At 34.6% G+C, this 26,741-nt stretch overlaps 1 protein-coding gene across 1 annotated transcript in view; it reads left to right on the forward strand.

Moving 5' to 3' along the window:
• Positions 1–26,741, forward strand: part of LOC129228319 (uncharacterized) — a 47,941-nt gene that overhangs the window by 15,122 nt on the left and 6,078 nt on the right. The window contains exons 7-8 of the mRNA XM_054862994.1: positions 24,214–24,321; positions 25,843–25,974. Coding sequence (XP_054718969.1) covers positions 24,214–24,321; positions 25,843–25,974 — 240 coding nt within the window. The remainder of the gene's footprint in view (positions 1–24,213; positions 24,322–25,842; positions 25,975–26,741) is intronic.

Raw genomic sequence — 26,741 nt, forward strand, 5'->3', positions numbered from 1 at the left:
TATTTTATGTGCACCTGAATATGTATAATATTTCAGAGCAAAATAAGGTTCAATGCACTTTTTTTTAAGTACAGTATGTGAGCTTTATGTGTATTTTCAAACTTTTTGTACACATTGGGCTCAGTAGTGTGCGGATCAATATTTTTTAGGGGACCAGTTGGTTACGGTAAATTACGATACACAAAAGTAAAAAGATTTATAGATATATTATCTTCCCTATTATTATCAACTTCAGTGTTATGCTACAAAGTTGATGAGTGACATTGCCCACTAAGATGAAAATCTATTCGAGTTTTACCAAAAGTTTTCAACTGAGTAATGGCTCGGTAGTGTCCTTGGGTTTTCTCGTGACGAATCGTTGCCTTGTGGAAATTGCTCATATTTGAAAATCCATTGCCATTCCAGGCGCCTTTTTCCTTTTCAAAAAGGACGCAGGGCCAGCAAAATAATTTTTTTCTCGACTTACAAGCAGTCAGCCCATTTAACAGTCTCAAAGTAGTCTTTCTTAAGATGCTGATTGTAATTTTTTAGCTTCGTAGATATTGCTACTAGGTCAGGAGTAGGCCTGCTCTGTGAAATTATTTGAGCTTTCTCTTGGAAAGTCAAAGCTCCGAACGAACGTCCAGCAGGCAGCAATTCTCTTCCGAGCTCCCAGTCTGTGCTGTTGCGCATGCTCCTCAACTACGTCCAGCCGGGGACTTGTTTTTTCGACCGAGTCCCCTTCCATTACAAAAGAAAAACACAATGGACGCAAGAAAATAACTTTGACTAGTGAATTCGTTGTTTCCTGAAGCTCACATAGAAACCTGTGCACTAGGTACGGAAACAAAAATTTATCCGTTGGATTAAAAAATGCGTGAAATAATCAAATAAGCTTTCGAGCGAACGCCAAGGATCTAACAAAGCTATATGCAGGGGTCGAAGTAGTCCTATATATCCTATATTTCCTATATTTTCAAGGAAAAGCATCAAAATCGTCCTATATTTCCTATATTTTTGAAAAATGTCCTATATTTCCTATATTCCCGTTTTTTGTTGTTGTTGAACCAGGAGGACATTAATTCTTCAAATTTTGGTGCATGGTGCACTAAAGGAAAAGATGATTTTACCGCTTTTTGCCATTTTTGCAACTGTTCAGTGCCTATAAGCAATAGTGGATTTTTGCAATTGAGGCAGCATGCTAAAACATTCAAGCATAAAGAAGACTCTGAAAAACGTCAGGAGGATCCTTCTCAAGCTCTGTTTGTTCTTAATACAAGGTGTTAAAGGGTTCAGTTTAGATACAAAACCAAAGAACAGTGGAATTAGTACTTGGGTCATGAGTGAGGAAGAAAAAATAAAAATTTTCTTTGTTCAAATTTTGTTTTATTATTTCGTCTATAAAGTACACAGTTTTTTTTTTCAAAAATTATTCTTTCAACTACAGGAAAGTCATTTCAGATGTAAGGAATAATTTTATTTGGGAGTTTTTTTTTTAAACAAAATCATTGATAAGAATAAATAAATAATATGTGATATGTATTATTTCTTTTTTCATAGCAAAATTATTCATATAATGTGTCCTATATTTGTCCTATATTTTTTGCGGAAAAGTCCTATATGTGACAAGTCGGTCACTTCTACCCCTGTATATGAGATCTGGGGAACAGGTTCTTAAGAGCTAGTCCCTCGGACAAGTCCATTTAAGAAATCGCACACAGGGGAGAAAGGGAGGGAGGAGCAGTAAAAGAAGTAGCGCTTTCTAAATAAACTTGTTTTTCTGCTCACGTTTTTTCTTAATAAATTATTCTGCGAGGTAATTTTTTTGAAGGGGCAAATATTTAAGGGATCAGCCTAGTCTCTCTGGTCCATGGGCGGCATGCCACTGATTGGGCTCTACGCCTGTAGTTTTTCCATGTCATACATTTCCTCCTACAGACAAACATGTACTAGTGATTCACATTTCAAATTTGTGCCATATTGAGCTGTACTAGTTCAAATGTTCGATGATGTTTGATAAAAATCAGCTTCTTGTTCAAGATTTTATGGCTCAGGAATCTATAGAATTTATTGCTTTTTTAACAGCAATTTGCCTAATTTCTGTAAGAAATGTTTGTACAGTGAAATATTTTAATGATAATGTCTATATAACACAAAGGCAACTGGTGATTTAAATTTGCTTGTGAATGTTTTTGATGCTCAAAACTGAAATTAGTTGACATTGTGCAAGTACATTCATTAGCAATATCTAGAAATTCAAAATCTGCTGCAATTTTATTGTTGTGATGTTTTTCATACCTTAAATTGCTGTAATCTCGACTTTCGACAACCGATGCTAGTACCAGATTAAAATATTTTTATGAGATTCATTTAACTGTACTCTATTAATATGTGTTGTTTTTATTCTTAAATTGTAATAAGTGTAGTTTGATTGTTTCCTCTAGCTTTTCATTTAAACTTCTTGCATATCATGTACTAACTAATACTGATTAGTTTTGTAATGTACCATTGTTATGTGACCTTTTAAAAAATAATTTTGAGCAAAACATTAAAAAAAAAACCTTTTTCGAAAATTTTAATATTTTATATAAATTTAACTCTTGGGATAGTCCATTTTAATGTCAAAGTTTTACATTCTATTTTAATATACAGACTGTATACAGTGGTGTGGTCTGTACTGTAACAGTGACCAGCAATTACAGTCTGTTAATTGATATTTTTAATGATCAAATTACATCCGTAATTATTTTTTATACTGATTACTGATAAATTGAATGAAAAATTTCAAGTTCGCACTTTCCAAATTCATTTTTATGTCCTCTAAATTTTATGATGTACATATATAATGTTTCACTTGGTAGTCTGGTTTTTTCTAAGATGACAAAAAAATAATAATAAATGAATAAAATAAAAAACATGATAGAGCAACATACATACATTAATGTATTGTATGGTTGTATAAATATTGTTTATGAAGTAGCCAACTCCCGGTAAAAATTGTGGTCGCATCCCTAAACATGTGTACCCAAAACCTCCAAAAAAAAAAAATTTTTTTTAAAAACCAAAAGTTTTGAGTTTAATTTTACTGAAAGAAATGTATATGAAGTTTTTAAATCAAATTTACAAAATATTACATTTTGAATGTTTTGATGTTAGCAATAGTTTAATGTTTACATAGAACATTGTGTAATCAATTGTTATTTATTGTCCAAAGATGGCAGCTAAACTGAAGCATTTAGCAGAATATTTTACTACATTAGATCAAAAGAGAGAGAAAAAAGCATTTTAGATTTTGATGAATGTTTTAATCGTTTTGTAAACAGTTAACATCGTTATTCTAGTTATTTTTGTACTTGAAAGTGTAAAGTGTGGAACTAGCTTTAATTTTTGGAAATGTAGGGTCGAATTTTTTTTTACACTGGTTGAAATTATAAATTTTACTTTAAAATTTGACAAAAATATTCATTGTTATAAACTCTGTAGAAGATGTATTTATTCAAGGTTTAATTGTGAATTCTAACTTTGAAAATGCAAAAAATGTAAAAGTTAGTATTATTATTTTGATAATGTATACCTGCACTAAGCAGAATTCAGTGAGACAAAAAAAACTTTCTATATAAATAACTTTGTAGATTTGCATGTTGTAAATATTATTCAAAATATCTAATAATAATACACTAAAATCCCTCCCAACGGACACCCCTCTTATGCGGACAAATTTTAATTCCCCAGTTGCAATGCACATAACATTATTAAACACCTGTCCTGCGGACACCTCTGTATTGCAGACAAAAAAATTATCTGTGTATTTGTGCTAAACAACGTTGGATATTTCCTGTTATTCATGTTAAGAAATGTTTTTGTTTCAGAGAAACGTGATAGAAAATAAAGTCAGACAAAACAACGTAAGTAGAAGCACAAATTTGTAATTGTTGCTGTAATTTACAAATTTGTGCTTCTACTTACGTTGTTTTGTCTGACTTTACTATTCAGCACAAAGGTATTTATTTATCTTACCCGTGATAGAAAATGTTTCTTTTATCAAGGAGAATTCGAAAACAGTGTTTTAAGTAATCTTAAATGCATATTCGTTTTTTAGAGTCATTGTTGTGTTTTATTCAGTAAGTGCTAAGAAGACTTATTTTATACATGTTGAAACCCATTCTTAAACGAGACGTCTGGTCATTTTATTAATTCTGTAACTTGTGCTGTTGAAACCCATTCTAAATCTAGACGTCTAGTCTTTTTATTACAGTTGAACTCTGTTAACACAAAATGTTAAAAATCGACGAATTTGTTTGTGTTAGTGGTTATTTATTACAACCGTGAATAAATAATAACAATGGTACTGTGAAAAATCGAAGAAATGGCCTACCTGTATTTAGAAAAAAAAAATACTACTAATACACACATTGTAATCTAACTCTTAGTATATTCAGAAAAAAAATCACTTTTTTCGATAAATGAATGTTTTTTAGAAAATACTGAAAAAGGAAAATGTTAATCGAAAATCGTAGAATAGGTTGAAATACACAATGGAAGATGGAACAGTTTTTTCTCCGAGTAAATTGAAATGTCCACTGGTATACGAATATATAGGCTTTATTTTACATGTAAAATATTTAATATTTTCTTCTCTTTAGACAATGGGACTTCTACTATATAAAAAAATGATGAATAATTTCTAAAAGAGAAGATTACAACATTCAACCACGAACATTTTAAGTATAGGGATTAGAAAGTTTTGTTCATCTTAGCCGAGAGTTTGAATTTGATGCACGTATTACACTTGAAGTTTTTAATGTAATTAGAAATGAAACCAAACTCAACGTACAAAATGTTCGTTTTAGCCGAGATTTCGTATTAAGCGTGATCGTATTAAGAGAGTTCAACTGTAATTCTGTAACTTGTGCTGTTGAAACACAATCTGAATCTAGACGTCTAATCTTTTTATTAATTCTGTAACTTGTGCTTAGTTGGCAATCGCGAGTTATTCACAAATTACACGCTCGTAAAGGATAACTCTCCGTTTAGAGAGAAATCTTTATTCTCAAACTTGAATTAAAACAAAATCATAAAGAAACAGCATGTAGGATTTCTCTGTTCAGTACAAGGTACCAGGGGAAAACACCACCCTAGTTACCATTTAATCAGTCTGCTATTGCCAATAGTAAAGATTTCTCTGATCATTATGGGAATTAATCAAGGAGAACACCAAGCTAGTTTATTTACTCTTGATTCAGGGGTGCCCATCCCCCCCAAGTTCAATGGCTCAAATCCCCCCCTCCCAAAAAAAAAATTTCTCAACCCTCTTTCTCTTTTTTTTATTTTTAGCTTTCTTTTTTATTTGATTTATTTTTAAAAAATTTTTTATTAATTTATTTTTAAATTTATTTATTTATTTATTTTTAATTATTATTTTATTAGAAAGTTCTGTACTACACCAATAACATACACACACACACACACAGCAACTAATAAATAAATGAAATAAAATATGAACAGAATAAAATAAAATAAAATAAATAATTCAATTTAAAAATAAATCAATAAATGAATTTAAATAAATAAATTTAAAATTTTTTTTAAATCCCCCAAAATTTTGATAGCGCAACTTGCGTCATAATCCCCCCCCCCTGTGGGCACCCCTGCTCTGATTAACTCATAATTATAAATAATAAAAAAATCTCTTTTGAACCTGAGAGTTACTCGGGACACCACACCCGTTACCCCCTGGTCACACCATGATTGTGAATGAAGAGAATTTCTTGTGCAACAAGAGAGTTACTTGGAGATAACACACCACACTAGTTAATCTCTACTCGACCTACTTTTGTGAATAACAATATTAGAAGTTGATATGTTGATGTCAAGGTTTTGAAAGCATTTATGTTTTTTTCTAAGTGTATTTTATTCCATCTTTACATCCACTTGTTGTAAAATTTTGAACTGTGTATATATTGTAATCTATATGTTTGAATATATGCCTATATATATTAATATATATCTATACATATACACTTTGTAATTATCTTAATGTAAATAAAATTATTTCAAAACTTACTCTTGGCTTATTTCTTGTGTTATGAATAAACATGAAAGGTTAATTAGAACTGTGCGACTGCAATTTGGCGGCGTAAACTTTTATTGTAACAAGTCTCGGCAGAAGAAACAGTGTGACTGTTGTCGTTGAAAGCCTGTGGAATATTTCTTGGGGGGGGGGGGGGACCTAGTATCCAACTATTTTTATGGAAAAAGATTTTGATGAATGCAGATTTGTTACCGTATTTAAAGGAATACAAACTGTCACAACATGTTACATGCAATGAAAAATAAGTCGGGTATATATGCAGGTATAACAGGTTGTTTAATTATTGTAGATCATATGACATGCTGATTGATGCAATAAAAGTATAGTGATATTTAAAAGAAAAAAAAATGTATTTTTGCTTAATAAGCTTTTGCATCATGTACTAGCTATTAAACACTTAGTATCACAAACTGGAAGTAGATGCTGAAAGACACTGAGCAACTATAGTTGTGGCAAACCTAACCTGGCAGCATTGTGATGGCTACACAGCTCTTAATAACAGCAGTACATCGCTGCCAGGTTAGGTTTGCCCTAACTATACAGCAAAACGATATTACTCAAGACACATTCCATGGAAGAAACATAAAACAATACTGTGGTTCTAATCTGTAATTGCCGAATCTGAGAGATTTTAACAGTTCAAATTTACCAAAAAAAAAAAAAAAAAGCGTTTCACATACATAGAGACAAGCTCGAGGGAAAATAAAAGCCACGTGTTTTCAGAGTATTTACATTCAAGTTGCTGTTATTAATATAACAAATCAAAAGAATTGGAGAATTTCTTATGTTTGAAGCTCTAGGGGCGTCCGACAGTTCTCCCCCAGGAAACTTTTTCAAATTGTGGTCTAAAAGCACAAAACGATGCACAATATAGTGATGTAAAGAGACGAAAAGGTTTGTTTCACTGGAAATTCCAAGAATTCTCGCTTCAAAAACTTGATTGTAAATCATCTTTGGTTATGTTGGGGATGAGATGGAGTTCGAGTACTCCCCCCCCCCAGCATTTTTTTAAAATTGAAGCTCGAAAAACACAATTTTAGACGATCTAAGGGTGCCTGTGATCCGAAAATTTTGGGCTGACAACACATTCTAAAACCGAAAAAAATTTATAAAAAAAACTTTTAAAATGTTTTCTTTTTTAATGATTCAATGACTTTTGATGCATGTTTGAAGATTTTTCCGGAGGAAGGGGGGTCGAGCTTCTCATAGTTTCTGAAAATTTTACACAGTCTTCAGAAATTTGTACTTGAGTCCACTATCATCCCTTGAGACGATATTTGATGATGCTTTGAGTGAGGAGGATTTGGAGGCATCCCCTCATGAAATTTTTCTAAATGAAAGTCTTCAAAGCAAAATCTTTAGTGGTGAGGAGGTTCTTGGACTTTCCCTCGGAAATTTCTGGAGTTTTTTAAGTTTCAAAGGAGGAATTTTAAACGACCTTCGAACATGTTGTGGGAAGGAGTTTTGAAGTTATTTTCTCATTCGGGAGGCTAACTGAAAGGATGGAGTTCGAGGACTCTTCCTAAAAAATTTCTCGAAACTGAAGTATTAAAAGTAAAGTTTTGGACTATTTTAAGTAATGTTGAGGGTGGGGATTGGGGGTACTGAAAAATGAAATTGAATGTGAAGTGAAAAAACTCAATTGTATGCCATCTTTGATGACACTTGGGGAAGAGTCGGAATTCAGGCAACGTTTGGAAACCGAAGTTCCAAAACTTAATTTTAGACCACCTTTGATAATATTAGAGGACGTTCCGCCTTAGTCATAAAAATTGGTATGAACACCAATCCATGTTATAACACAGCTGAATTCTGCTCCATGTTCTCACATTTATGTTTTGCGGCAAAATATCTGCAAGATCATGACGCAAAGTTCACCTCTGTTACGATATGGATGGTTATTTTACCGATGTCTATAACTCTTTAAGACTTCAAAGTATCTGTGTATAACAAACGTTCAACCATTACTGACATAATGATCACTCCATTAGTACAACAGTAATAAAAGAGAATTATAGAATTTTTTTAACGCAAAATACTTGGAACAGATATTATTATTTGTGCGTCCCAAACAACATGAATGGGACGAGTAACTTATCGAACGTGATCGTTTCACACAGTTGCAGGTTTTTGCTGATTGCGGCGGGTGATAAAATTTATATTGATATGGCCTTACAGATTGTTATGGGGCTTTCACGCTCACAGCTGCTGAGACGGCGAAATCAAGCGCATGTTGTAAAGACTTGCTATTGTTTTCAAATTAATAGGTAACTATTGTGTGGATCTGATAACAAGACACTTGATCTTGAATGAGCTCATTTATGTGTGAGTTGAAAGAGGAGAATTTTTTATATTTTAGTGCAACTGGCTTTTCTCAACTGACTTTTTAATAACGAAAAAAAAAAAAAGCTTGTTGTGATGCTGAAAATTGTCCAGTCAATTAGCTACGAGAGAAAGCCTTTAGCTGCAAGCTAGAGGTTTTGTTGGATGTTTTTGTCGCTGTCGCAATGGGTGTAAATACTTCTATTGTGGTCAGGTTTGTTTTGTGATTTATGGCTTTAGAACCCCAATAGACTATACCGCAGGACTTTCCAATCTATGGCCTGCGGGCCACATTCAGTCCATGAGCAGATTTCATCCGGTTGCCGCATAGGCGATGGAGCAGAAGCCATATGTTTGAGAAGGAAATGTAGTGATCGGGTGAGAGCTTCCTCCCACACTATTCTAGGGATTCGGAACTCGCTTAAAGCTTTAGGTTCACTGGCGATCCATAAAGGGTGCTTCGTGTTCGGCCATATGAACCTGAAAAATACTTAAGAGTTTTATCTTCCGGGTCGAAATTCGCAGTTACATGTCTTTCTGAATTCAGTTCATTAAAATTACCGTGCAGAACTTACAGAAAATAAAAAACGTTTTGTGCAGTTACGTACCAATATTATCTTTAAATAACACAAAATCACCTGCATTAACTAATATTTACATTTTCCCATTGTTTTCTAATAACATAGGCTGCTATGTTCGGCATTTTTTGTATTGTAATATGCAACAGCGTTTTAACTTTATGGGCATGCACTCATATGCTTTAAAAAAAACAATTTTATTCCACACGAAAAAAAAAAAAACAGTAATTTGGTAACTAAAATCTCACCAATTTGTATTAACTTGAAAACTGAAAAAAAAAAAAAATAATAATAAAAAAATAAATAAATAAATAATAATAATAATAATATTAGCTACACTTCAGAAACAAAATCAATGCTGGAGGAAGACATGCTGTAATTTTTAACTTAAGTTTGCTTGCGATTTTTACCGTAGCACGGATAAATTAACTTTCAGTTTCGATGCATTTTATTACGTAGCAAAGCTAACTTCATTACGTCATTTGTTTATACACCGACGACTTACTTCAAAGTTTCTAGTTTCTTATAGAGGTTTTAAAATATAGGAGATTCTATAGTGTAGTAGATGAAACTAGTTGCCTCAAAGTCACTATGGGGGTCAAAACGGCAGCGTCAGGAATACTTAATTTAATATTACTAGTGCAATTTAGTGCGGGAACATCAGGTAAGTCATTTTTGAAGTTTTTCATGGGTTTTTCAACTTTTTATTCGATGTTTTTGTTCAAAAAAACTGGAAGTACAGTACAACCTCGCATATCCGGCTTAACTGGAACCAAAAGCTATCCGGATAAACGAAAATCGGGATAATGCGGGTAATGTAGGTAATAAGGAAAACACATTCGTAAATAAGCAGACTTATCTTTTATTATAGCAGAAAACGATGCTTTGTTACAAAATTACATACGATTGTTCCTCGCAAACACGTTATCATTTATGCAGGCCCGTCATGGGGGGGAAGAGTTCAATTGCCTCCCCCCAACCCTGGCTTTGGGAAAGTAATGTACATATATTAGAGTGGTTCAAAAAAACTTTTTTTGCGTTAGAGTCCAGGCCACCCTTATTTTTTTAGACTTACTAGTAGTATTATGCTGTAAAAGTTTTAGCTTTTTACTCACATTTTAAGAGGCTGATGAATGACTCCTTAATTTAACATTAGCCGTAGCATAGAAAATGACACAAATTTAGGAACATTTACTTTTCCCAGCTGTTTTTTTTTTTTTTTGTAAATAATTATTTTATTGCAATGTATATGCATATTGCTAGTGTAAATGATAATGTGTAGCATTGTTTTTTCAGTTCAATGTATTTTGTTGTCAACACTCCTCCCCATACTTATGAAGCTTGGGGGAGGGTGTTGAGCAAGCACCCTCTTTAAGTTGAAATAGGAAGCTAAAATTATTCCAGTGTATTACTATCCACAACTCTAAAAATATTAAGGGATGTCCTGTTATTTAGGAGAAACTAACTTTTTACATGTATTTTTGAACCGCCCTAGGAGGGAGGGGGGATTGACCCAGGGCCCGATCAAGACAAACTGGTGCCCAGGTCCTGAGTAAAAATTGGTGCCCCCCCCCCCCATGAGAAAATCAGCACAATTTCAAAGTCAATGTTTTATACTAGAAACCTAATACACTAGAAACCTACACATTACTACAGAAACCTGGGATTTGAATACCAAACACTTGATAGTCACCATACTAATCATAGTTAAAATTGCCTTACCTTAAGGTGAAAATGAATTAAAAAACAATTTAAAACTGCAAAAATAGCAAAAAAAAAAACTAATTCTGACATTAAGCTTTAAAAAGGCTTCTTTTTGGCTTTAACAGAGGCAAATGTGTCGATCACATCATCGAAATCTAATTTTGATGTCACAGAATTTTCAACGGTCAATAAGAAAAAACGCCTGTAAATTATCCTGAGAAACGCAGCTTCTCAAACGATTTTTGATTCTTTTCAAAGTTGAAAAGGAACGTTCACTTTAACAGAAAAAAAAAGAAGGAAGTAAGTTAATTTAGGCTATTTTAGTGCCCCTAAATTTGTGGTGCCCAGGTCCGCGGACCCGCCGGACCGTGCGTTAATCAGGCCCTGGATTGACCCCCCTAACTGATGGCCCAAATGACGGGCCTATGTTTCTGTGTATCTTAGTTTGTATTAATTACTCCATTAGAATCAGGCCCGCAGCGCAGTGCGTCCTTAAGGGGCCCAACAGCCCAAGAAATTGAAAAAAGAAAAAGAAACCAGCACTAACTAATCAACGTTGCAAATATACACTGCTAAGCCTCTAGGGAGGGGCCCTACAGATTTTATTGCAAGAGGGGGGGGGGCAAAATTAATAGATCCAGGCCTGATTAGAATGCACCGTATTATTATGGAAGCGAAAAACGCAGTGAAGGGGGAACAATCGGAAGGAGGGGGTCAGCCCCCAGATAATTTTAACTCTAATATCAACCCTGATATGGTAGTTTACATACTAAATAGGCAAGTAATGTAACAATCTTTCCCCTCAGAAAATAACTTCCGACTGAGCTAGTGATGGGAGCTGTAATGGGTGGTTATTTTTTAAATAGATTTTTTGACTTTAACAACTTGCATTATTAGTCCAGTCAAACTTAAATTCGCTAATTCAGTTGTATTTTTAAAAGTGGTTGTTCTTAACCTGGTCTTCTAAAACTTCTTCAAAAGATTGTATTGATAACCTTGTGCAAGGAACAATTTAATTCATTCGTATGTTTAGTGTAAGGGGAGTGATAATAATTTGATTTCCTCATTTAAGGCATTATATGCCTTAACACAACTTTTCTGAGTCATCAGCGGAGGCGGGGGGGGGGGATCATAACAAATCAGAATATTCTCCAGGAGGGGAGGTCGTCGTTCATAACAGTCCTGAAATTTATTCGTCTCATCATTCTAGAAGTGACAACACGACTTATAATAAATGTTTCTGGAGATTTACCCCACAAATACTCCCTTGCTGCATGAAATTTCTCTACTTATTTTCTAAAGATTTCCTGTCCATCTTGTACTGTGTATAAATGTAGCATAAATTATTTTCAAATAAAAAAAGAACCGACTTCAAAAAACGAAAAGGAACTGAAAAGTAAAAAATAATGGATCATACTTACATACGATCTTTTACCCAAACGTATAAATCAAATTTATTTTACAATTCCTGTGCAAAAATCAACTAAACTAAACACCCAATTATAAGTTAAACACTGATTTTTATTACCGTACGATAAATTATTTTGATACCTAACTAATTATATACGATCTCTTAATTTTTAATAACCTTTTGAAGTCGAGGCCTCCTATAAACTACTACCTAACGTAACTAACAACCCGCGTTAGTTGAACACTAATTTAACTAAACGCGAAATTGGTCTTTAAATCTAAACCTACTCAGTTACGTTAGGAGGCCTCGACTTCAAAAGGTTATTAAAAATCCAGCTTCAGATACTTGATTGACCATGGGATCACCTGAGAAGTATATACCTTTTCAAACGAGAAAAAAAAAAAAAAAAAGAAAAGAAAAATCCAAATTGGTTTATGAGTGTTTGAGTTTACAGGGGACATACATAAAAAGATTATGGCGAATTGAGAACGTCCTTTTTGAAGTCGGTTAAAAAAAGAAAAATTCTTAATGCGCATAACATTTTATACGATTGGCACTAAAAACTGATCTTTGTTCCTTTACAGGATTTATTTGTGCGTTAATCTAGTTAGAGCCATTTAAATATCAATGATTTTCCTAACTATTTTATATTTCACAATAATACGTGTCACATAACTCGTGAAAAAAATCACATTTCTCTTTACTAGGCCCCGTTATAGATCAATACCACACTAGAAACAGAGTATCTACTGTGATGTTGTCTATATGAAGATCAAAATACTACAAGAACAATGATACGAAATGAATTTCCTGTTTGTTTCAGAGGAGTCTTTATTCAAAAATTGCAATATGACTACGAATGATTAATGCAGGGGAAATAGTTAGGGAGGAGGGTACTCCCCCAAAGGAAGAGTCCCCCTAAAAAGGAAAAATACCCCTCAAAACACCCTCCCTCGCCCATAAGGGGACACCCCTGACTAATATTAATGTTTTATGGTACTTTCTTTAACACTGAGTAAAGAAAGTACCTTTGTTTTATGGGGGGCACTTTCTTTAACAATGCATTTTATATTTAATCGTTTGATATTGAATGAAGTTTGTTGTTTTTTGCCCATTACTTTTTTCTAAAGAACAAATATGGTGAAGCAAAGGTGTGGGTCTTAAGTTAGATCCCTCTATGCATTTAAAAAAAAAAAAACTATAAAAATCGTTTCTTTAAGTGAGACGCTATGAGTTTACAAACAACAAAGCGCGAGTATGAAATTTATTTTATAATTCCAGTACAAAAATCAACTAAACTAAACACCCAATTATAAGTTAAACACTGATTTTTATTACCGTACGATAAATTATTTTAATACCTAACTAATTATATACGATCTCTTAATTTTTAATAACCTTTTGAAGTCGAGGCCTCCTATAAACTACTACCTAACGTAACTAACAACCCGCGTTAGTTGAGCACTAATTTAACTAAACGCGAAATTGGTCTTTAAATCTAAACCTACTCAGTTACGTTAGGAGGCCTCGACTTCAAAAGGTTATTAAAAATCCAGCTTCAGATACTTGATTGACCATGGGATCACCTGGGAAGTATATACCTTTTCAAACGAGAAAAAAAAAAAAAAAAAAAAAAAAAAATTCCAAATTGGTCTATGAGTGTTTGAGTTTACAGGGGACATATATAAAAAGATTATGGCGAATTGAGAACGTCCTTTTTGAAGTCGGTTAAAAAAAGAAAAATTCTTAATGCGCATAACATTTTATACGATTGGCACTAAAAACAGATCTTTGTTCCTTTACAGGATTTATTTGTGCGTTAATCTAGTTAGAGACATTTAAATATCAATGATTTTCCTAACTATTTTATATTTCACAATAATACGTGTCACGTAACTCGTGAAAAAAATCACATTTCTCTTTACTAGGCCCCGTTATAGATCAATACCACACTAGAAACAGAGTATCTACTGTGATGTTGTATATATGAAGATCAAAATACTACTAGAACAATGATACTAAATGAATTTCCTGTTTGCTTCAGAGGAGTCTTTATTCAAAAATTGCAATATGACTACGAATGATTAATGCAGGGGAAATAGTTAGGGAGGAGGGTACACCCCCAAAGGAAGAGCCCCCCTAAAAAGGAAAAATACCCCTCAAAACACCCTCCCTCGACCATAAGGGAGCACCCCTGACTAATATTAATGTTTTATGGTACTTTCTTTAACACTGAGTAAAGAAAGTACCTTTGTTTTATGGGGGGCACTTTCTTTAACAATGGATTTTATATTTAATCGTTTGATGTTGAATGAAGTTTATTGTTTTTTGCCCATTACTTTTTTCTAAAGAACAAATATGGTGAAGCAAAGGTGTGGGTCTTAAGTTAGATCCCTTTTATGCATTAAAAAAAAAAAAAAAAAAAAAAAAAAAAACTATAAAAATCGTTTCTTTAAGTGAGACGCTATGAGTTTACAAACAACAAAGCGCGAGTATGAAATTTATTTTATAATTCCAGTACAAAAATCAACTAAACTAAACACCCAGTTATAAAATAAACACTGATTTTAATTACTATACGATGAATTATTTTAATACCTAACTAATTACATACGATCTTTTAATTTTTTATAACCTTTTGAAGTCGGGGCCTCCTATAAACTACTACATAACGTAACTGACAACCCACCTGAGTTGAACACTAATTTAACTAAACGCGAAATTAGTCTTTAAATCTATCCTCTCCCTCGATTACTCCAGGATCCCTTATACCCGGACTTGAAGACCTTTAGACGACAGGGGGGGACGTTTCAAACAGAAAAATAATTTTCCTAATCTGTACAGGCGTCTTCTAGTAATCGGGGAGCATAGTACATAAAAAAATTCCAACTAAGTCTGTAAATTAATATTACCCTAACTCATAGGCGGCTGGTGCCCCAAAAAAGTGGGGGGTCAGAAGAGGTGCGGGGGGGGGGGCAGGTTTGGTGAACGACACACCCTGATAGCTTATTTTTTTATTCAAAAATTGGGCATTTGAATTTTTACGTGATTATTAATGAATTGACCTTCTTCCGAAAATTCGAGAAACGGACCCAAAAAGTTGGACCAGATGGCCACAGAAGATTCCCTCCCACAAATTCAAAGTTCCATTTTAATTTTTACGAAAAATAACATGAAAAAAGCATAGAACAAGCACATATTAAGTCAGTTCTTTCTTTAAACACGTGAATAGATCACCAATATAATTTTTCATTCGACCCTCAGTTTTGAACTTAGAAAAGTGGAGGGGCAGAGTCCCTTTACTGCTGAATGTGAGAGGGCAATTGTCCCCCTTGCCCCCTCGTACGAGCCGCCTATGCCCTAACTGTAAATTAAGCTGACGGCGTCATGAAATATTAAATCTAGAATACTAGTCAAACTTCAGAAATCGGACGCCAGTTACGATATATTTATTAAGGAACATAATTTTAATCTTCGGAGGGAGCGGCGGGGGGATTTTTGTTTTAAATTCCCTTTGAATTTAACACTAAATATATTTCAAAACTGAAATATTAAAAAAAAACTTTGATGGCTAAATGAAGTTATTTATTAGCAAAAAAAATTATAATAAATTAATTAATTCAACTATTTTCGTAGCAAAATGCATTTAATTTACTGATTTGCTACATGAGTAAGAAATACATTAGTAAGACAAAATTAAAATTAGCGGCGGCGCCGTGAATATCAAACCCCGACGCGAGAGAATTATATACGTATTGTTCAAAACAAGATACCTCCGTCGAAAAAAATGCACCGTTCACGCCAAAACCACGTGACCTCCTGTGACGTATCGCGCTGTGACGAAAGCTGGTCTACGTAGCCACAACGTGTGAAATTTAAAGTTTCTTAGATTTCTCCGAGACCCCTCAACAGATCCAGACAAAATTAACATGGGAACATCTGGGAAGCATACCCTTCCAAACAAAAAAAGAATTTTTCAAATCGGTCCAGTATTCTTGAAGTACAGTCGGACCTCGATATATCGAAGTAGCAAATTGCCGGAAAAAAATTCGATATATAGAAATTTCGATATATAGAAATAATCTGTTTTTATCCTAAAAATCTCCTAAAACATTAAAATTAAAGCTAATTTTCGTGTATGAAACCCAATTTCTAATTTATACGAGCATTGGATTAAAAGTTAAGAATTGAAAAATTAACAGAAATTACACTTTTGCGTCTTCACACATCTTCATTTTTCGTCAATTCAACTTGATCCGCAATATGAGGGTATTTTCGTTTTGACAATGTGATCGAGAGAAAAAGAAAAAAACCACAATCTACTTAAGCTGAATGATTTTTACTGAAGTTAAAAGACTAAAAATGATAACCAACAGACAAAAGGGATAACTTGAAACTTTTTTTACAGTGTTACTGGTAATAAGATTTGAAATGAACTTGACGGAATTTAAGAACTCCAGAACGGAACAACGACCTATCTACACACCTCTCAGCCCAAGATTCCATATGAGTTTCATAGCAACCTTTAGTGAACATAATATTCTCCCCTAACCTTCATTTTTCATGAGACAAACAGTCTAAAGTGGAAAAAAAATCTACGAATGTCTCGAGAAAAATTTCGATATATAGAGATTTTTTCGATATATAGAAACAATTTTTCTATGTAATGAACATGGAAACGTGCTGGAATTTCGATATATGGAAAATTTCGATATGTGGAAGTTCGATATATGGAGGTCCGACTGTAATACGAAAACACACATAAAAAGCCGCAATCCGAAATCATAACCTCCTTTTTTGAAGTCGGTTAATAAATGAATTAAAGCATACATTCTTAACTCTTAAGTGAGAAAAACACGTCATATTAAAAATTAAAAAGTGTTCACTCTTATAAGAAAAACCCTGTTTTAAAATAAACAGACTTTTCTTTTATTACAGAACTAGTGGTATCCGCACGGCTTTGCCCGTAGTAGAAAATTAAAAGGTCATTTGGTTCGCCTGTATATTTACAAATAATGGATGATGAATTTCACCAATTTGCTATGTTCATTTGCTCGTGCATGTTACGGTTTCACGTAATGATAATTTGGTAATTTACTCGTCCATGTTATGATAATTCTCTCGGTAAAATGGTCTTAAAAAGTTGAAATAGAAAAAGAATAAAATCGAATTTCCAAAAAATCGCTTCGAGGCGCTCACCCCTATGCTACGAACTAACTATGTGCCTTATTTCATGAAAATCGGCCGAACGGTCTAGGCGTCATGCGCGTAACTGACATCCAGACAGAGATCCAGAGAGACAGAGATCCAGAAAGACAGAGATCCAGACTTTCAGCTTTATTATTAGTAAAGAAGAACGTTGTGCTTTCTAATTGAACTATACAGGATCGTTTATCGCACACACTTTCATTTACGGTTCAGCTGTAGTGGTGATGAACTGACACTAGAAGTTTAACACACACACACACACACATGTTGTTATGACATTTTATTACTTCCTTTTACAAAAAAGGAAGTATTGTATTCGCGAAAAAAATTTCACTCAAAAATCGCCCTTAATTTCCATTTTGCTCACCCCCAAATGAATGTTGAGTTTTTTTTTCGATTCGACCACATGCGGAAAAGTGCCTAAGAATGTATAGACACGCGAAATATCCATTTTGACCATCACCGAGGTAATTACAACGACTTTTCTCGTGACGTCTGTATGTATGTGCGTATGTGTGTATGTGCGTATGTATCTCGCATAACTCAAAAATGATATGTCCTAGAAAGTTGAAATTTGGTACATAGACTCGTAGTGGGGTCTAGTTGTGCACCTCCCCTTTTGGTTGCTTTCGGATGTTCCTAAGGGGGTCTTTTGCACCTTTTTGGGGGGAAATCATTGTTAATTTCGATGTAAACTTAAGTGGCGTTATAATTTGTCGGACACTTGGCGATATATCGCCAGTCTTTTGGTCGCCAAGTTTTGTCGCCAACTTGGCGACAAATTTGGCGGAGTTTTTTTTTTTTTTTTCTTTTCAATTTGGCCATTGTTGGTGATATTTAGAGAATAAATATTGAATCACATTAAAATAGCGAATAACGGGGAAATGACATTAAATTGGAGTAAAAGGAAGTCATGTGATGCACACATCAGCTCGTTGTACGACCTATGAGGGGTTTATACATTTAATCAAAATAAAAAGCCAATATTTGGAGTATTTACGGTTTCGTTCGGCTGTCATAATTTATAATTATTATTTAAAGTTTTTTTAAACTCTACTCATTAGATCCGGATAAACCGGAGATCCAGATAAAACGGAAGTCGAATAAACGAGGTTCTACTGTATGTTATTGTAGTCGCTGATTGCTATGCCGTAAAAATGAGTGATGAGTTTGATGAAGATAAAAGTTCAGAAAAAGACATTTACGTAAATCTAAGAAGATAACGTATTTCTCAAATTAAATAACAGTTAATCGGGGAATGTTTCTGCAAAGAGTCTAATTTTCATATCTTACTTGTTTCAAATCTGAATGAACGAAATCTTCCCCTTCTATAGACTGAAGTTGTTGAACATTTGTCAATTCATCTAAGGCTTGAACACCAGTTTTTTTTTTTTTTGCAACGTGGTTGTTAGGGTGGTTGAAAAACCTTTTTTTTCAGCTAAACTCCAGGCCACCCTTATTTTTTTTTTAGACTTAGTAGTATTATGCTTTAAAAGTTTTAGCTTTTTACTCAAATTTTAAGACGGTGCTCAATAATCCCTTAATTGCCACAAATTTAGAAACATTTAAATTTTCCCCGCTGTTTTTTGTAAATAATAATTTTTTTTGCAATGTATATGCATATTACTAGTGTATATTATAATATGTAGCATTGTTTTTTAAGTTCAATGTATTTTTTAACCCCCCCCCTCCCCTTTACTTATGAAGCTTGAGGGAGGATGTTGAGCAAGCACCCTCTTTCAGTTGAAATAGGAAGCGAAAACTCTTCTAGTATGTTACTATCCACAAGTCTAAAAATATTGAGGGATGCCCTGTTATCTAGGAGAAACTTTTTTTTTTTACATGTAGTTTTGAACCACCCTACTGACCCTATCCCACTTTGTTCCTTTTCGCTTGCAGTAGCAGATTGAAATGGCCACGAAAAAGGAATTTGATAAATTCAATGTCATTATCGAAGTACAATCTTCTTATGACTCTCACTGATTTTTATGTTGCTGTTCTTTCGAAACAGCAGTGAAGAGTCTGAACAGGAAAAAAAAAAAAAAAAAACAAAAAATGTTGCATACGACTGATCTAGATTTAAATTTTTATTGGAATCTCAATGAAAAAATCCGGATTTTTTTGTTATCTGCTTGCAGCTGTCACCTTCTAAATCTTTGTTAAATCATGAGTATGGTTGTTGAAATGAAAATGTAAAAATTTATTTAAAATTCTAACACATTTTTCTGATACTTTCCATATTTAAGTTGTACTTAAGTTCGTGAGCTCTTGTATGTATACACTGCAAAAAAAAAAAAAAAAAAATTGATATCTTGAATTCAAATTATGTTTTTCGCAATCACGAGTGTGTGTTTGTGTATAGGGTATGTGTGTTTGTGTGTAGGGGGTATGTGTATGTGTGTAGGGGGTATGTGTATGTGTGTGTAGGCATGTGTGTTTGTGTCTGTGTGCAGGCATGAATGTGTGGGTAGTTGTGTGTATGTGTGTGTATGTTTTTATGTGTGTGTATGTGTAGGTGTCTGTATGTATGCGTGTGTGTATGTGCTTCTGCATATGTGGGTAGGTGTATGTGTGTGTATGAGTTTGTGTGTGTGTGTGTGTGTATTTGTGTATGTATGCGCGTGTGTGTAGGACATGGATGCAACCTGGAGGCGACTTTCGCTATAGGAGCAGCATCGTGAGGAGCCGGTCGACGGTGATGCTGCGGAGGGTGGCGGTGGCAAAATAAAATGATAGGACGCCAAAAACAGTCAAATGAAAGCAATAAGCAATCGTGATTGCTCAAAAAAAAAAAAAAAAAACCTGCAATATTACTAGAAAATATCTAGCAAAGTAAACATCCATAAAGGTTACACAACAAGCAGAAAAAGTGCAGTGCTAGAAAGTCTCTAAGAAACTTGGATTTTCATCAAGTTTTCTAGCGACGGCACAGTTTCTACTGTAACGTTGTTAGTTTTACATGAAAAGAAGCAGTATCATTTCTAGAAAAGTTTATGGAATTCCAGTTTCCTAGAGATTGCCTAGTACAGGGGTTCTCAAACAGTGGGACGGGCGGGATGTGTCCAGGGGACACATTGTCCCCTGGACACATCCAGGACATCACAGTTGCGAGATATGGCTGTAAGATTATAAAATCAGCAAGGTCTACTACTGTTTCTTATTAATAAAATAATTCAAGAGACAAATTTTTATATTTGTTTTACTAGTGACTTGTGCTTCTAAGGATAAAACTTAACCATTTGTGTAGTTTTTAGTTATTGTTTTAGGGGGTTTAGACAGAGTTAAAACTTTGGGGGGGGGGTGTCCCCAAAATACTTGGTCTAAAAAGGGAGTCGCAATGTCTAAACGTTTGAGAACCCCGATTCTAGTAAACGGGCAGCTTTATTTTTCCAGCGTAATAGCTTGAAATGTTTGGAATTTTTTCTTCTGTGGTAAGGGGAGGGTCATAGCTACTGAGTTATCATCCGTGGATGAGAGGGGTGAACCCAGCTTCAGGTTTTGGAGGGGGTCATTGCCGAATCGGAATGTCATACGTGTCATTTTTGGGCATAAACTGGGGTTCAGGTGCTATTTTTTCAAAAGTTCCCAAAATGCAGCTACAGGTTGTCTTTACTTTAGTCACTTAAAAGGGGTGAGGATGTCCCTCATACCACTCCCCTCTGAATCCGTGTTTTGGGAGGTTGCAACAGGGCCGATCCTAGGGTGTCGGCCGCCCATGTGCAAAGACCTAATGAGCCGCCCCTCAAAAGTAATTTGCATATTTTGACTAATCTTTAACGTCTATATAAATCTTTCTTTAAATTAAGCTTTCATTATAAGGCTTTCTAATAAGGCTTTCTTTAGCCAAGTTCGAATTTAAAAAGGGGGGGGGACAGAAGAATGATCTTATAAAATGGAAGAAATTTTTTATAGTAAGAAACTCCTTAGGTACAATTTATATCTTTGAAGAAAGTAATAGATACCAAAATTTACTAGTCGTAATAACGCATTTTATAGTCGTTCTTCGGTGACATCAGAGAAGGGAGGGAGTAAGGGGAAGCGTGGGGGGAGGTGTCAGGGGTTCAAGGGAGTAGGATTGCTCCAAGAAAATTATCGAAATTGGAGCATGAAAAATATTTTTAGTTAATCTTTAGTTGTGTTTGGTTGCAAGGACAAAAGAGTCAAGTATATTCAAGGTGCATGGAGAAATTTTCGAAATTGACGTCAAATATCGCAATTTTAGGAACTTTTTCGAGACTTGAGGTGAAAGTAATGTTGCAGTTCTTTCCTAAAATTCTTTCAAAATTGAAATCAATTTGAGGCTATTTTTTAAGACCGTAGCTTAAGAAGGATCGGCGTTCTTCCCGAAAAATCTCCGAAACTGAAATTTTAAAACCGCAATTTTGGGTTACCTTTGTTGACGTTGCAAGAGGGAGGGAGATTCAATCGTCTCTCATCGAAAGATTTCGAAATATAAGTTTAAAACAAAAATTTAGGCCTTCTTTGGTGACGGTAGGGGATCTGGCGGCTATCCTCCGGTAATTTCTCGGCACTATTTTTTCAAAAACCCATTTTTGGCTAGATTTAAAAACAATAGAGGAAACGTGAAAATATTCCGAACCAAAATATTTTTCGGAACTGAAATCCATTATAGGCTATTTTTGGGAAGGAAGGATTTTGGGGCTCTTAAGCGGATATTTCTAAAATCGCAATTTTATATTATCTTTGGTGACGTTAACAAAACTGAGAAGCTTCTACGGATCTATCAGATAATTTTCAACATTAATATCTGAAAAATATAACTATAAACTTTTGTCCACCTCATCTCGACGATTTATGGATATGCCCTAGCGCCGTAAAAAGTTACATAAGCCTGGCAGTTCTCCTCCGGAATTCTTTAGAAATATAAGTCCCAAAATCGTATTTTAAACATTATTTGATAACGATGGGACTAAGAGCGGGCGGGGGTTTAGTGTGCCCTCACGAACTGTGTTTTTGAAACTGAAGTCATTTTCAGGCTCGTTTAGGCAGGAAGCTGTGGCTCCACGGAACCGTCTAAAAACGAAATTTTCAGGTATAGTGATTGCGTTGGAGAAAAGTTCTTGAAACTGATGTTTGAAAAACGCAATTTTAGTTTGTTTTTCAATACGTTAAGTGAGAGGGGGTGGAATTAGGGGCTTCTCTGAAGACGCTAATTGAGACTGTCTTTGGTAGTAATGTTTGCGAATGGATTTCGGGGTCCTCCACTGCAAAAATTTCGAAAAATGTCAAAAATGCCTCAATTATATTTAACGTTTTAGCTGGATAGCACCGCGGACCTTCTGGCATTGACTCGCAGACCCCCAGAGGTCCGCGGACTACAGTTTGGGAAACTCTGCACTAGTATCATTCAAAAAAACTCTTTCAATCACAAATATTATTAAAAACAAAACAATAAAAGAAAAGATATTTAAGTTTTTAAACTTTTTTTTTGTTATACCCCCCCCCTCCCCTCATAGTTTATTAGTCATACACCCCTCCCAAGAGGATCGTCTTGATCCGCTACTGCCAGCAGTCTGGTTATCACGTTCAGAAACTGCAGTTTCATCTTTGTTATGCACTCATCCGTCTGGAATAGGGAGTAACCGAACAGCCCGGGAAGCTGATCCGTGTGGCCAGTTGTTTTGTTCAACGGTGCAAATCGAAAAGCACGATTAGTGACAGTGTCTCAAATTCGGAGGCAAATACATCCAAACCTGTTTTTGGGAGGTCTTTTTCTGTGCTTTTTTTTTTTTTTTTTCTGTGAGGCATATGGAAATTATTTATAAAATGAGCGAAAAAAAATTATAAAACGAGTGCGAGGTAGTATCTTCAAGTGACGACAAGGGCATCCCGATGAGAAGTCACTGTGACCTCCCAAAAATTTCCTTACTCGGGAAATTTTTCGGGAGTCGGTAAAATTATCGTCACTTGGTTTATTTTGATTTCATTTAAAGATAACTTTTTGGGTTATTTTTTTTTCCTTATTCGGGAAATTTTTCGGGAGTCGGTAAAATTATCGTCACTTGGTTTATTTTGATTTTATTTAAAGATAACTTTTTGGGTTATTTTTTTCCTTATTCGGGAAATTTTTCGGGAGTCGGTAAAATTATCGTCACTTGGTTTATTTTGATTTCATTTAAAGATAACTTTTTGGGTTATTTTTTACGTGAGACAAGGGCGCTCACATAGGGGGGCAAGTGTGGGTTCAAGCCTCCTTAGAAATTAGAACTTCCTTGTCTCAGTATTTTTTCTTTACTAAAATGTAAAAACGTTTCTTTTCCAGCCATTAATGAATAATTTATTAAAAATGTCGAACTTTAACAACTCTAATCTGTACTGAAATCGGTTTCTATGGGGGAAAATATCCTGCCAAACCATGGGGAAAATATCTGAGCCTCCACCCCTTAAAATTTTGCATATGGGCGCCCATGACGTGAGACTTTTTATGCGGTCCCTATCCACCGCATATAAAAAAATATTTTTAAATTGTGTTGCGAAAACAACTTTTTATAGCTACTCATGAAGACTTTTTTTATGAGGTCTCTATCCACCGCATAAAAACAAGTTTGGGTGTATTCAGTAATTGGTAACCATTATTGGTCCGTAAGTTTCTTTTTCATATTCTTTATGCATTAAAAAAAAAAAAAAAAGGAATTGCCATGTTATTTCCCAAAAAACCCTGTTATTAAAAAAAAGGAAATATTTTGAAATTTTATTTGTATTCTGGTCCGCGAGAATGGTTTCAATATGAGGAACGACCCTTGGGCAGTATAAAAGGTTGGGCATCACTGCTTTAAGTGGTTAATACCATAATTGCCAGGCTTGGCTAATTTTCGTTTTATTTTGGCTATTTTTTAATACATTTGGCTACGACTATTTTAATAAATCCTAACCTGACAACGCAATTTTGTGTTTTCCAGACTGTCCTTCCAACTGGTTTAACTGTGGGAATGGGAAGTGCATAGCGAAAATGTGGTTGTGCGACGAAGACAACGACTGCGGCAACTTGAAAGATGAAGAAAACTGTGGTAGGTGAACTGTTGATTATATCGTTTTTTACGCCATCACGCACCAGTGGTGAAAATTAGTTTGTGACAGTAATGCGGGTACTCTTCCAATAGGCGACCAACCGCTCCAGTTGTCTAGTTGCTTAAGAGATGGCACTACTTATACCAATTACTCTTCATGTGCACTATATAAGTGGTGCCATCTGTTGAGTCACTAAACTACTTGAACGGTAAGTTACGTATTGGGAGAAAAAATAATTATGTTTTTGCTGATTTTGAGCTGTACCACTATTGTTGCCAATGAACGATATGAATTCAACAGCAAATTGACTGATATATTTAAAGTACATCGTCTCTCTTGATATAATGCTGGATTTTTCAACAGCGATAATTGCCATGGGTATTGGGTACTCTAAATATTGTTGTATCCTGATTTTACTTTATTATAGTACTAGCTGCGCTGCCCGGTTTTACACAATCTACCTCGAAAATAAAAGTTATGTTAAGTGACGCATGTTCAACAATTAGGCTTCAATTCGATAAAAAAAAAATACTGTAAAATTTTCCGTCAAAATAATCATTCTTAAAGAAAGAATACTGTAAATCAAAAATTCCTAAACAAATTAAACGCAAAAAAAAAAAAATCCAAATAATAATCAAAAAAAGAAATTTTTGCCTCAAAACATCCGATTCCGAGTCACAACTGACTACAACTGTATTTATGTCGAGGACTGCATACTAAGTGCCTTGCCTCCATTATTTTATATACTGATAGATGGCAGCACCATCACCGGATCGAACATTAATGAGAATTTAGAACTAGTCCAGGAGCTAGTAGCCACCTGGTGCTAGCACCCGCAGAAGTATCGTTTCACTTGGAGGACATTGAGACCACGAGCATATTTAACGTCGCCCAGGTCCCCTTTAATGACGACGGTGGATCTTCGACCATCGAGGTTCGAACTCAGGACCCTCCGGCCCCGAATCCGACACTCTACCGATCGGGCTACCACGGCCCCTACCTCATAACAAAAACAAAATTTTATTTAGTCACCGTCGAGAAAAAAAAAAGTGGCAGCCTTCTGAACGGTTTATTCTCGCTAATTTAAAATGAGATCACGCAAACGAGATAATTTTCGGATATGAAAATGCTGTTAAATATTAGGCTTAAAAATGCTTTTAACATTTTCCCCAGTGATTTTGCAGCCTTGTTTTTGAAACTCGAAGGAAGAAAAACAATTACAGGGGTATTTTTCGCGGGCTTTCGAGTGGAACCTAAATCAAGAAAATCAGATAATTTTTTCGGGTAGAAAGAGTTTTACAAGGCCATTTTCGGGCCTAAAATTAAAATTCGAACGGTTCGGTACTTTTTTGGCGTTTGAAACCCCCTCCCCCCACGTTCCTTCTCGGGTGCTCAAGTACCTCCCTGCCAAATTTGGTCGAGATCCGACGTAAACTGTGGATTTGTTAGGGAACATACATACACACATATATTCTTTGTTTTATTTTCATAGATTAACGCAATTTCATCACTCATTTCAGAAGGCCGCGTCCACCCTGAGAAATGCCTGAGCAACCAGTTTCAGTGTCGGAAGAACGGGCATTGTGTACCTGAATCTTGGCGTTGCGACGGAGAACATGACTGTGGAGACAGCTCTGACGAGAAAGATTGCGGTAAGTGATTAGAGTTTCGAAAGTAAATTACTTGAAGCAATGAAAAAAGTTTTTCTAAACATTCTATGCACATTGATTCAACACTGACTAATGCTATGTAGCCCCCCAGCATAATTCAGAGTTCAGTTTATTCCACTTTACCAACTAATGGAAATTTTGTTTATTACATACAGTGGCTCCCAAAAGTCATCGTACACCTACGACTTTCAACGAAATAGGCCCCAAATCATTGGTTAGAATTAATATTTCGGAATAGGTATTTAATTATAAGATCTATGATCAATTTTTAACAAAACTGCATGAAAATTTGTTTTAAAATATTAAGACTTAATTTTTTTAAAATCAAAAACTGAAAAATTTCCTGAAATTTTATCTCACAAAAGTCTTCGTACACTTTATAAAATGTCTATATATTATTGAATAATCTAACTGTTGAATAAGTTATTAATTAGTAGAATATCATACACCTTTTAAACGTCTGGGAATAGATTTCATTCTTTTTCTTTCTTTTTTTAGCGTAATTTCTGAGTAAGTGTTCTACCACACTTCGAGTATTTCTATTTCTAGCTCTATTTTCGTTTCAAAGCCCTATTTTCCTAATCTAGCCTCCATATATCTCTAAATACGTTACATTAAGTTATAATCTGGTGATTGAGGGGGTATTTTCTAAACTTTAGGACAATGTTCGAGGCACTAGACGCAAACGTTGAAAACCGTATGTTTCTTATCGTTATCTTGATAAAAAAACAAAGTTGTTTCCAATAACC

The sequence above is a fragment of the Uloborus diversus genome, chromosome 8 (assembly GCF_026930045.1).
Source record: "Uloborus diversus isolate 005 chromosome 8, Udiv.v.3.1, whole genome shotgun sequence".
NCBI classification, from domain to species: domain Eukaryota; kingdom Metazoa; phylum Arthropoda; class Arachnida; order Araneae; family Uloboridae; genus Uloborus; species Uloborus diversus.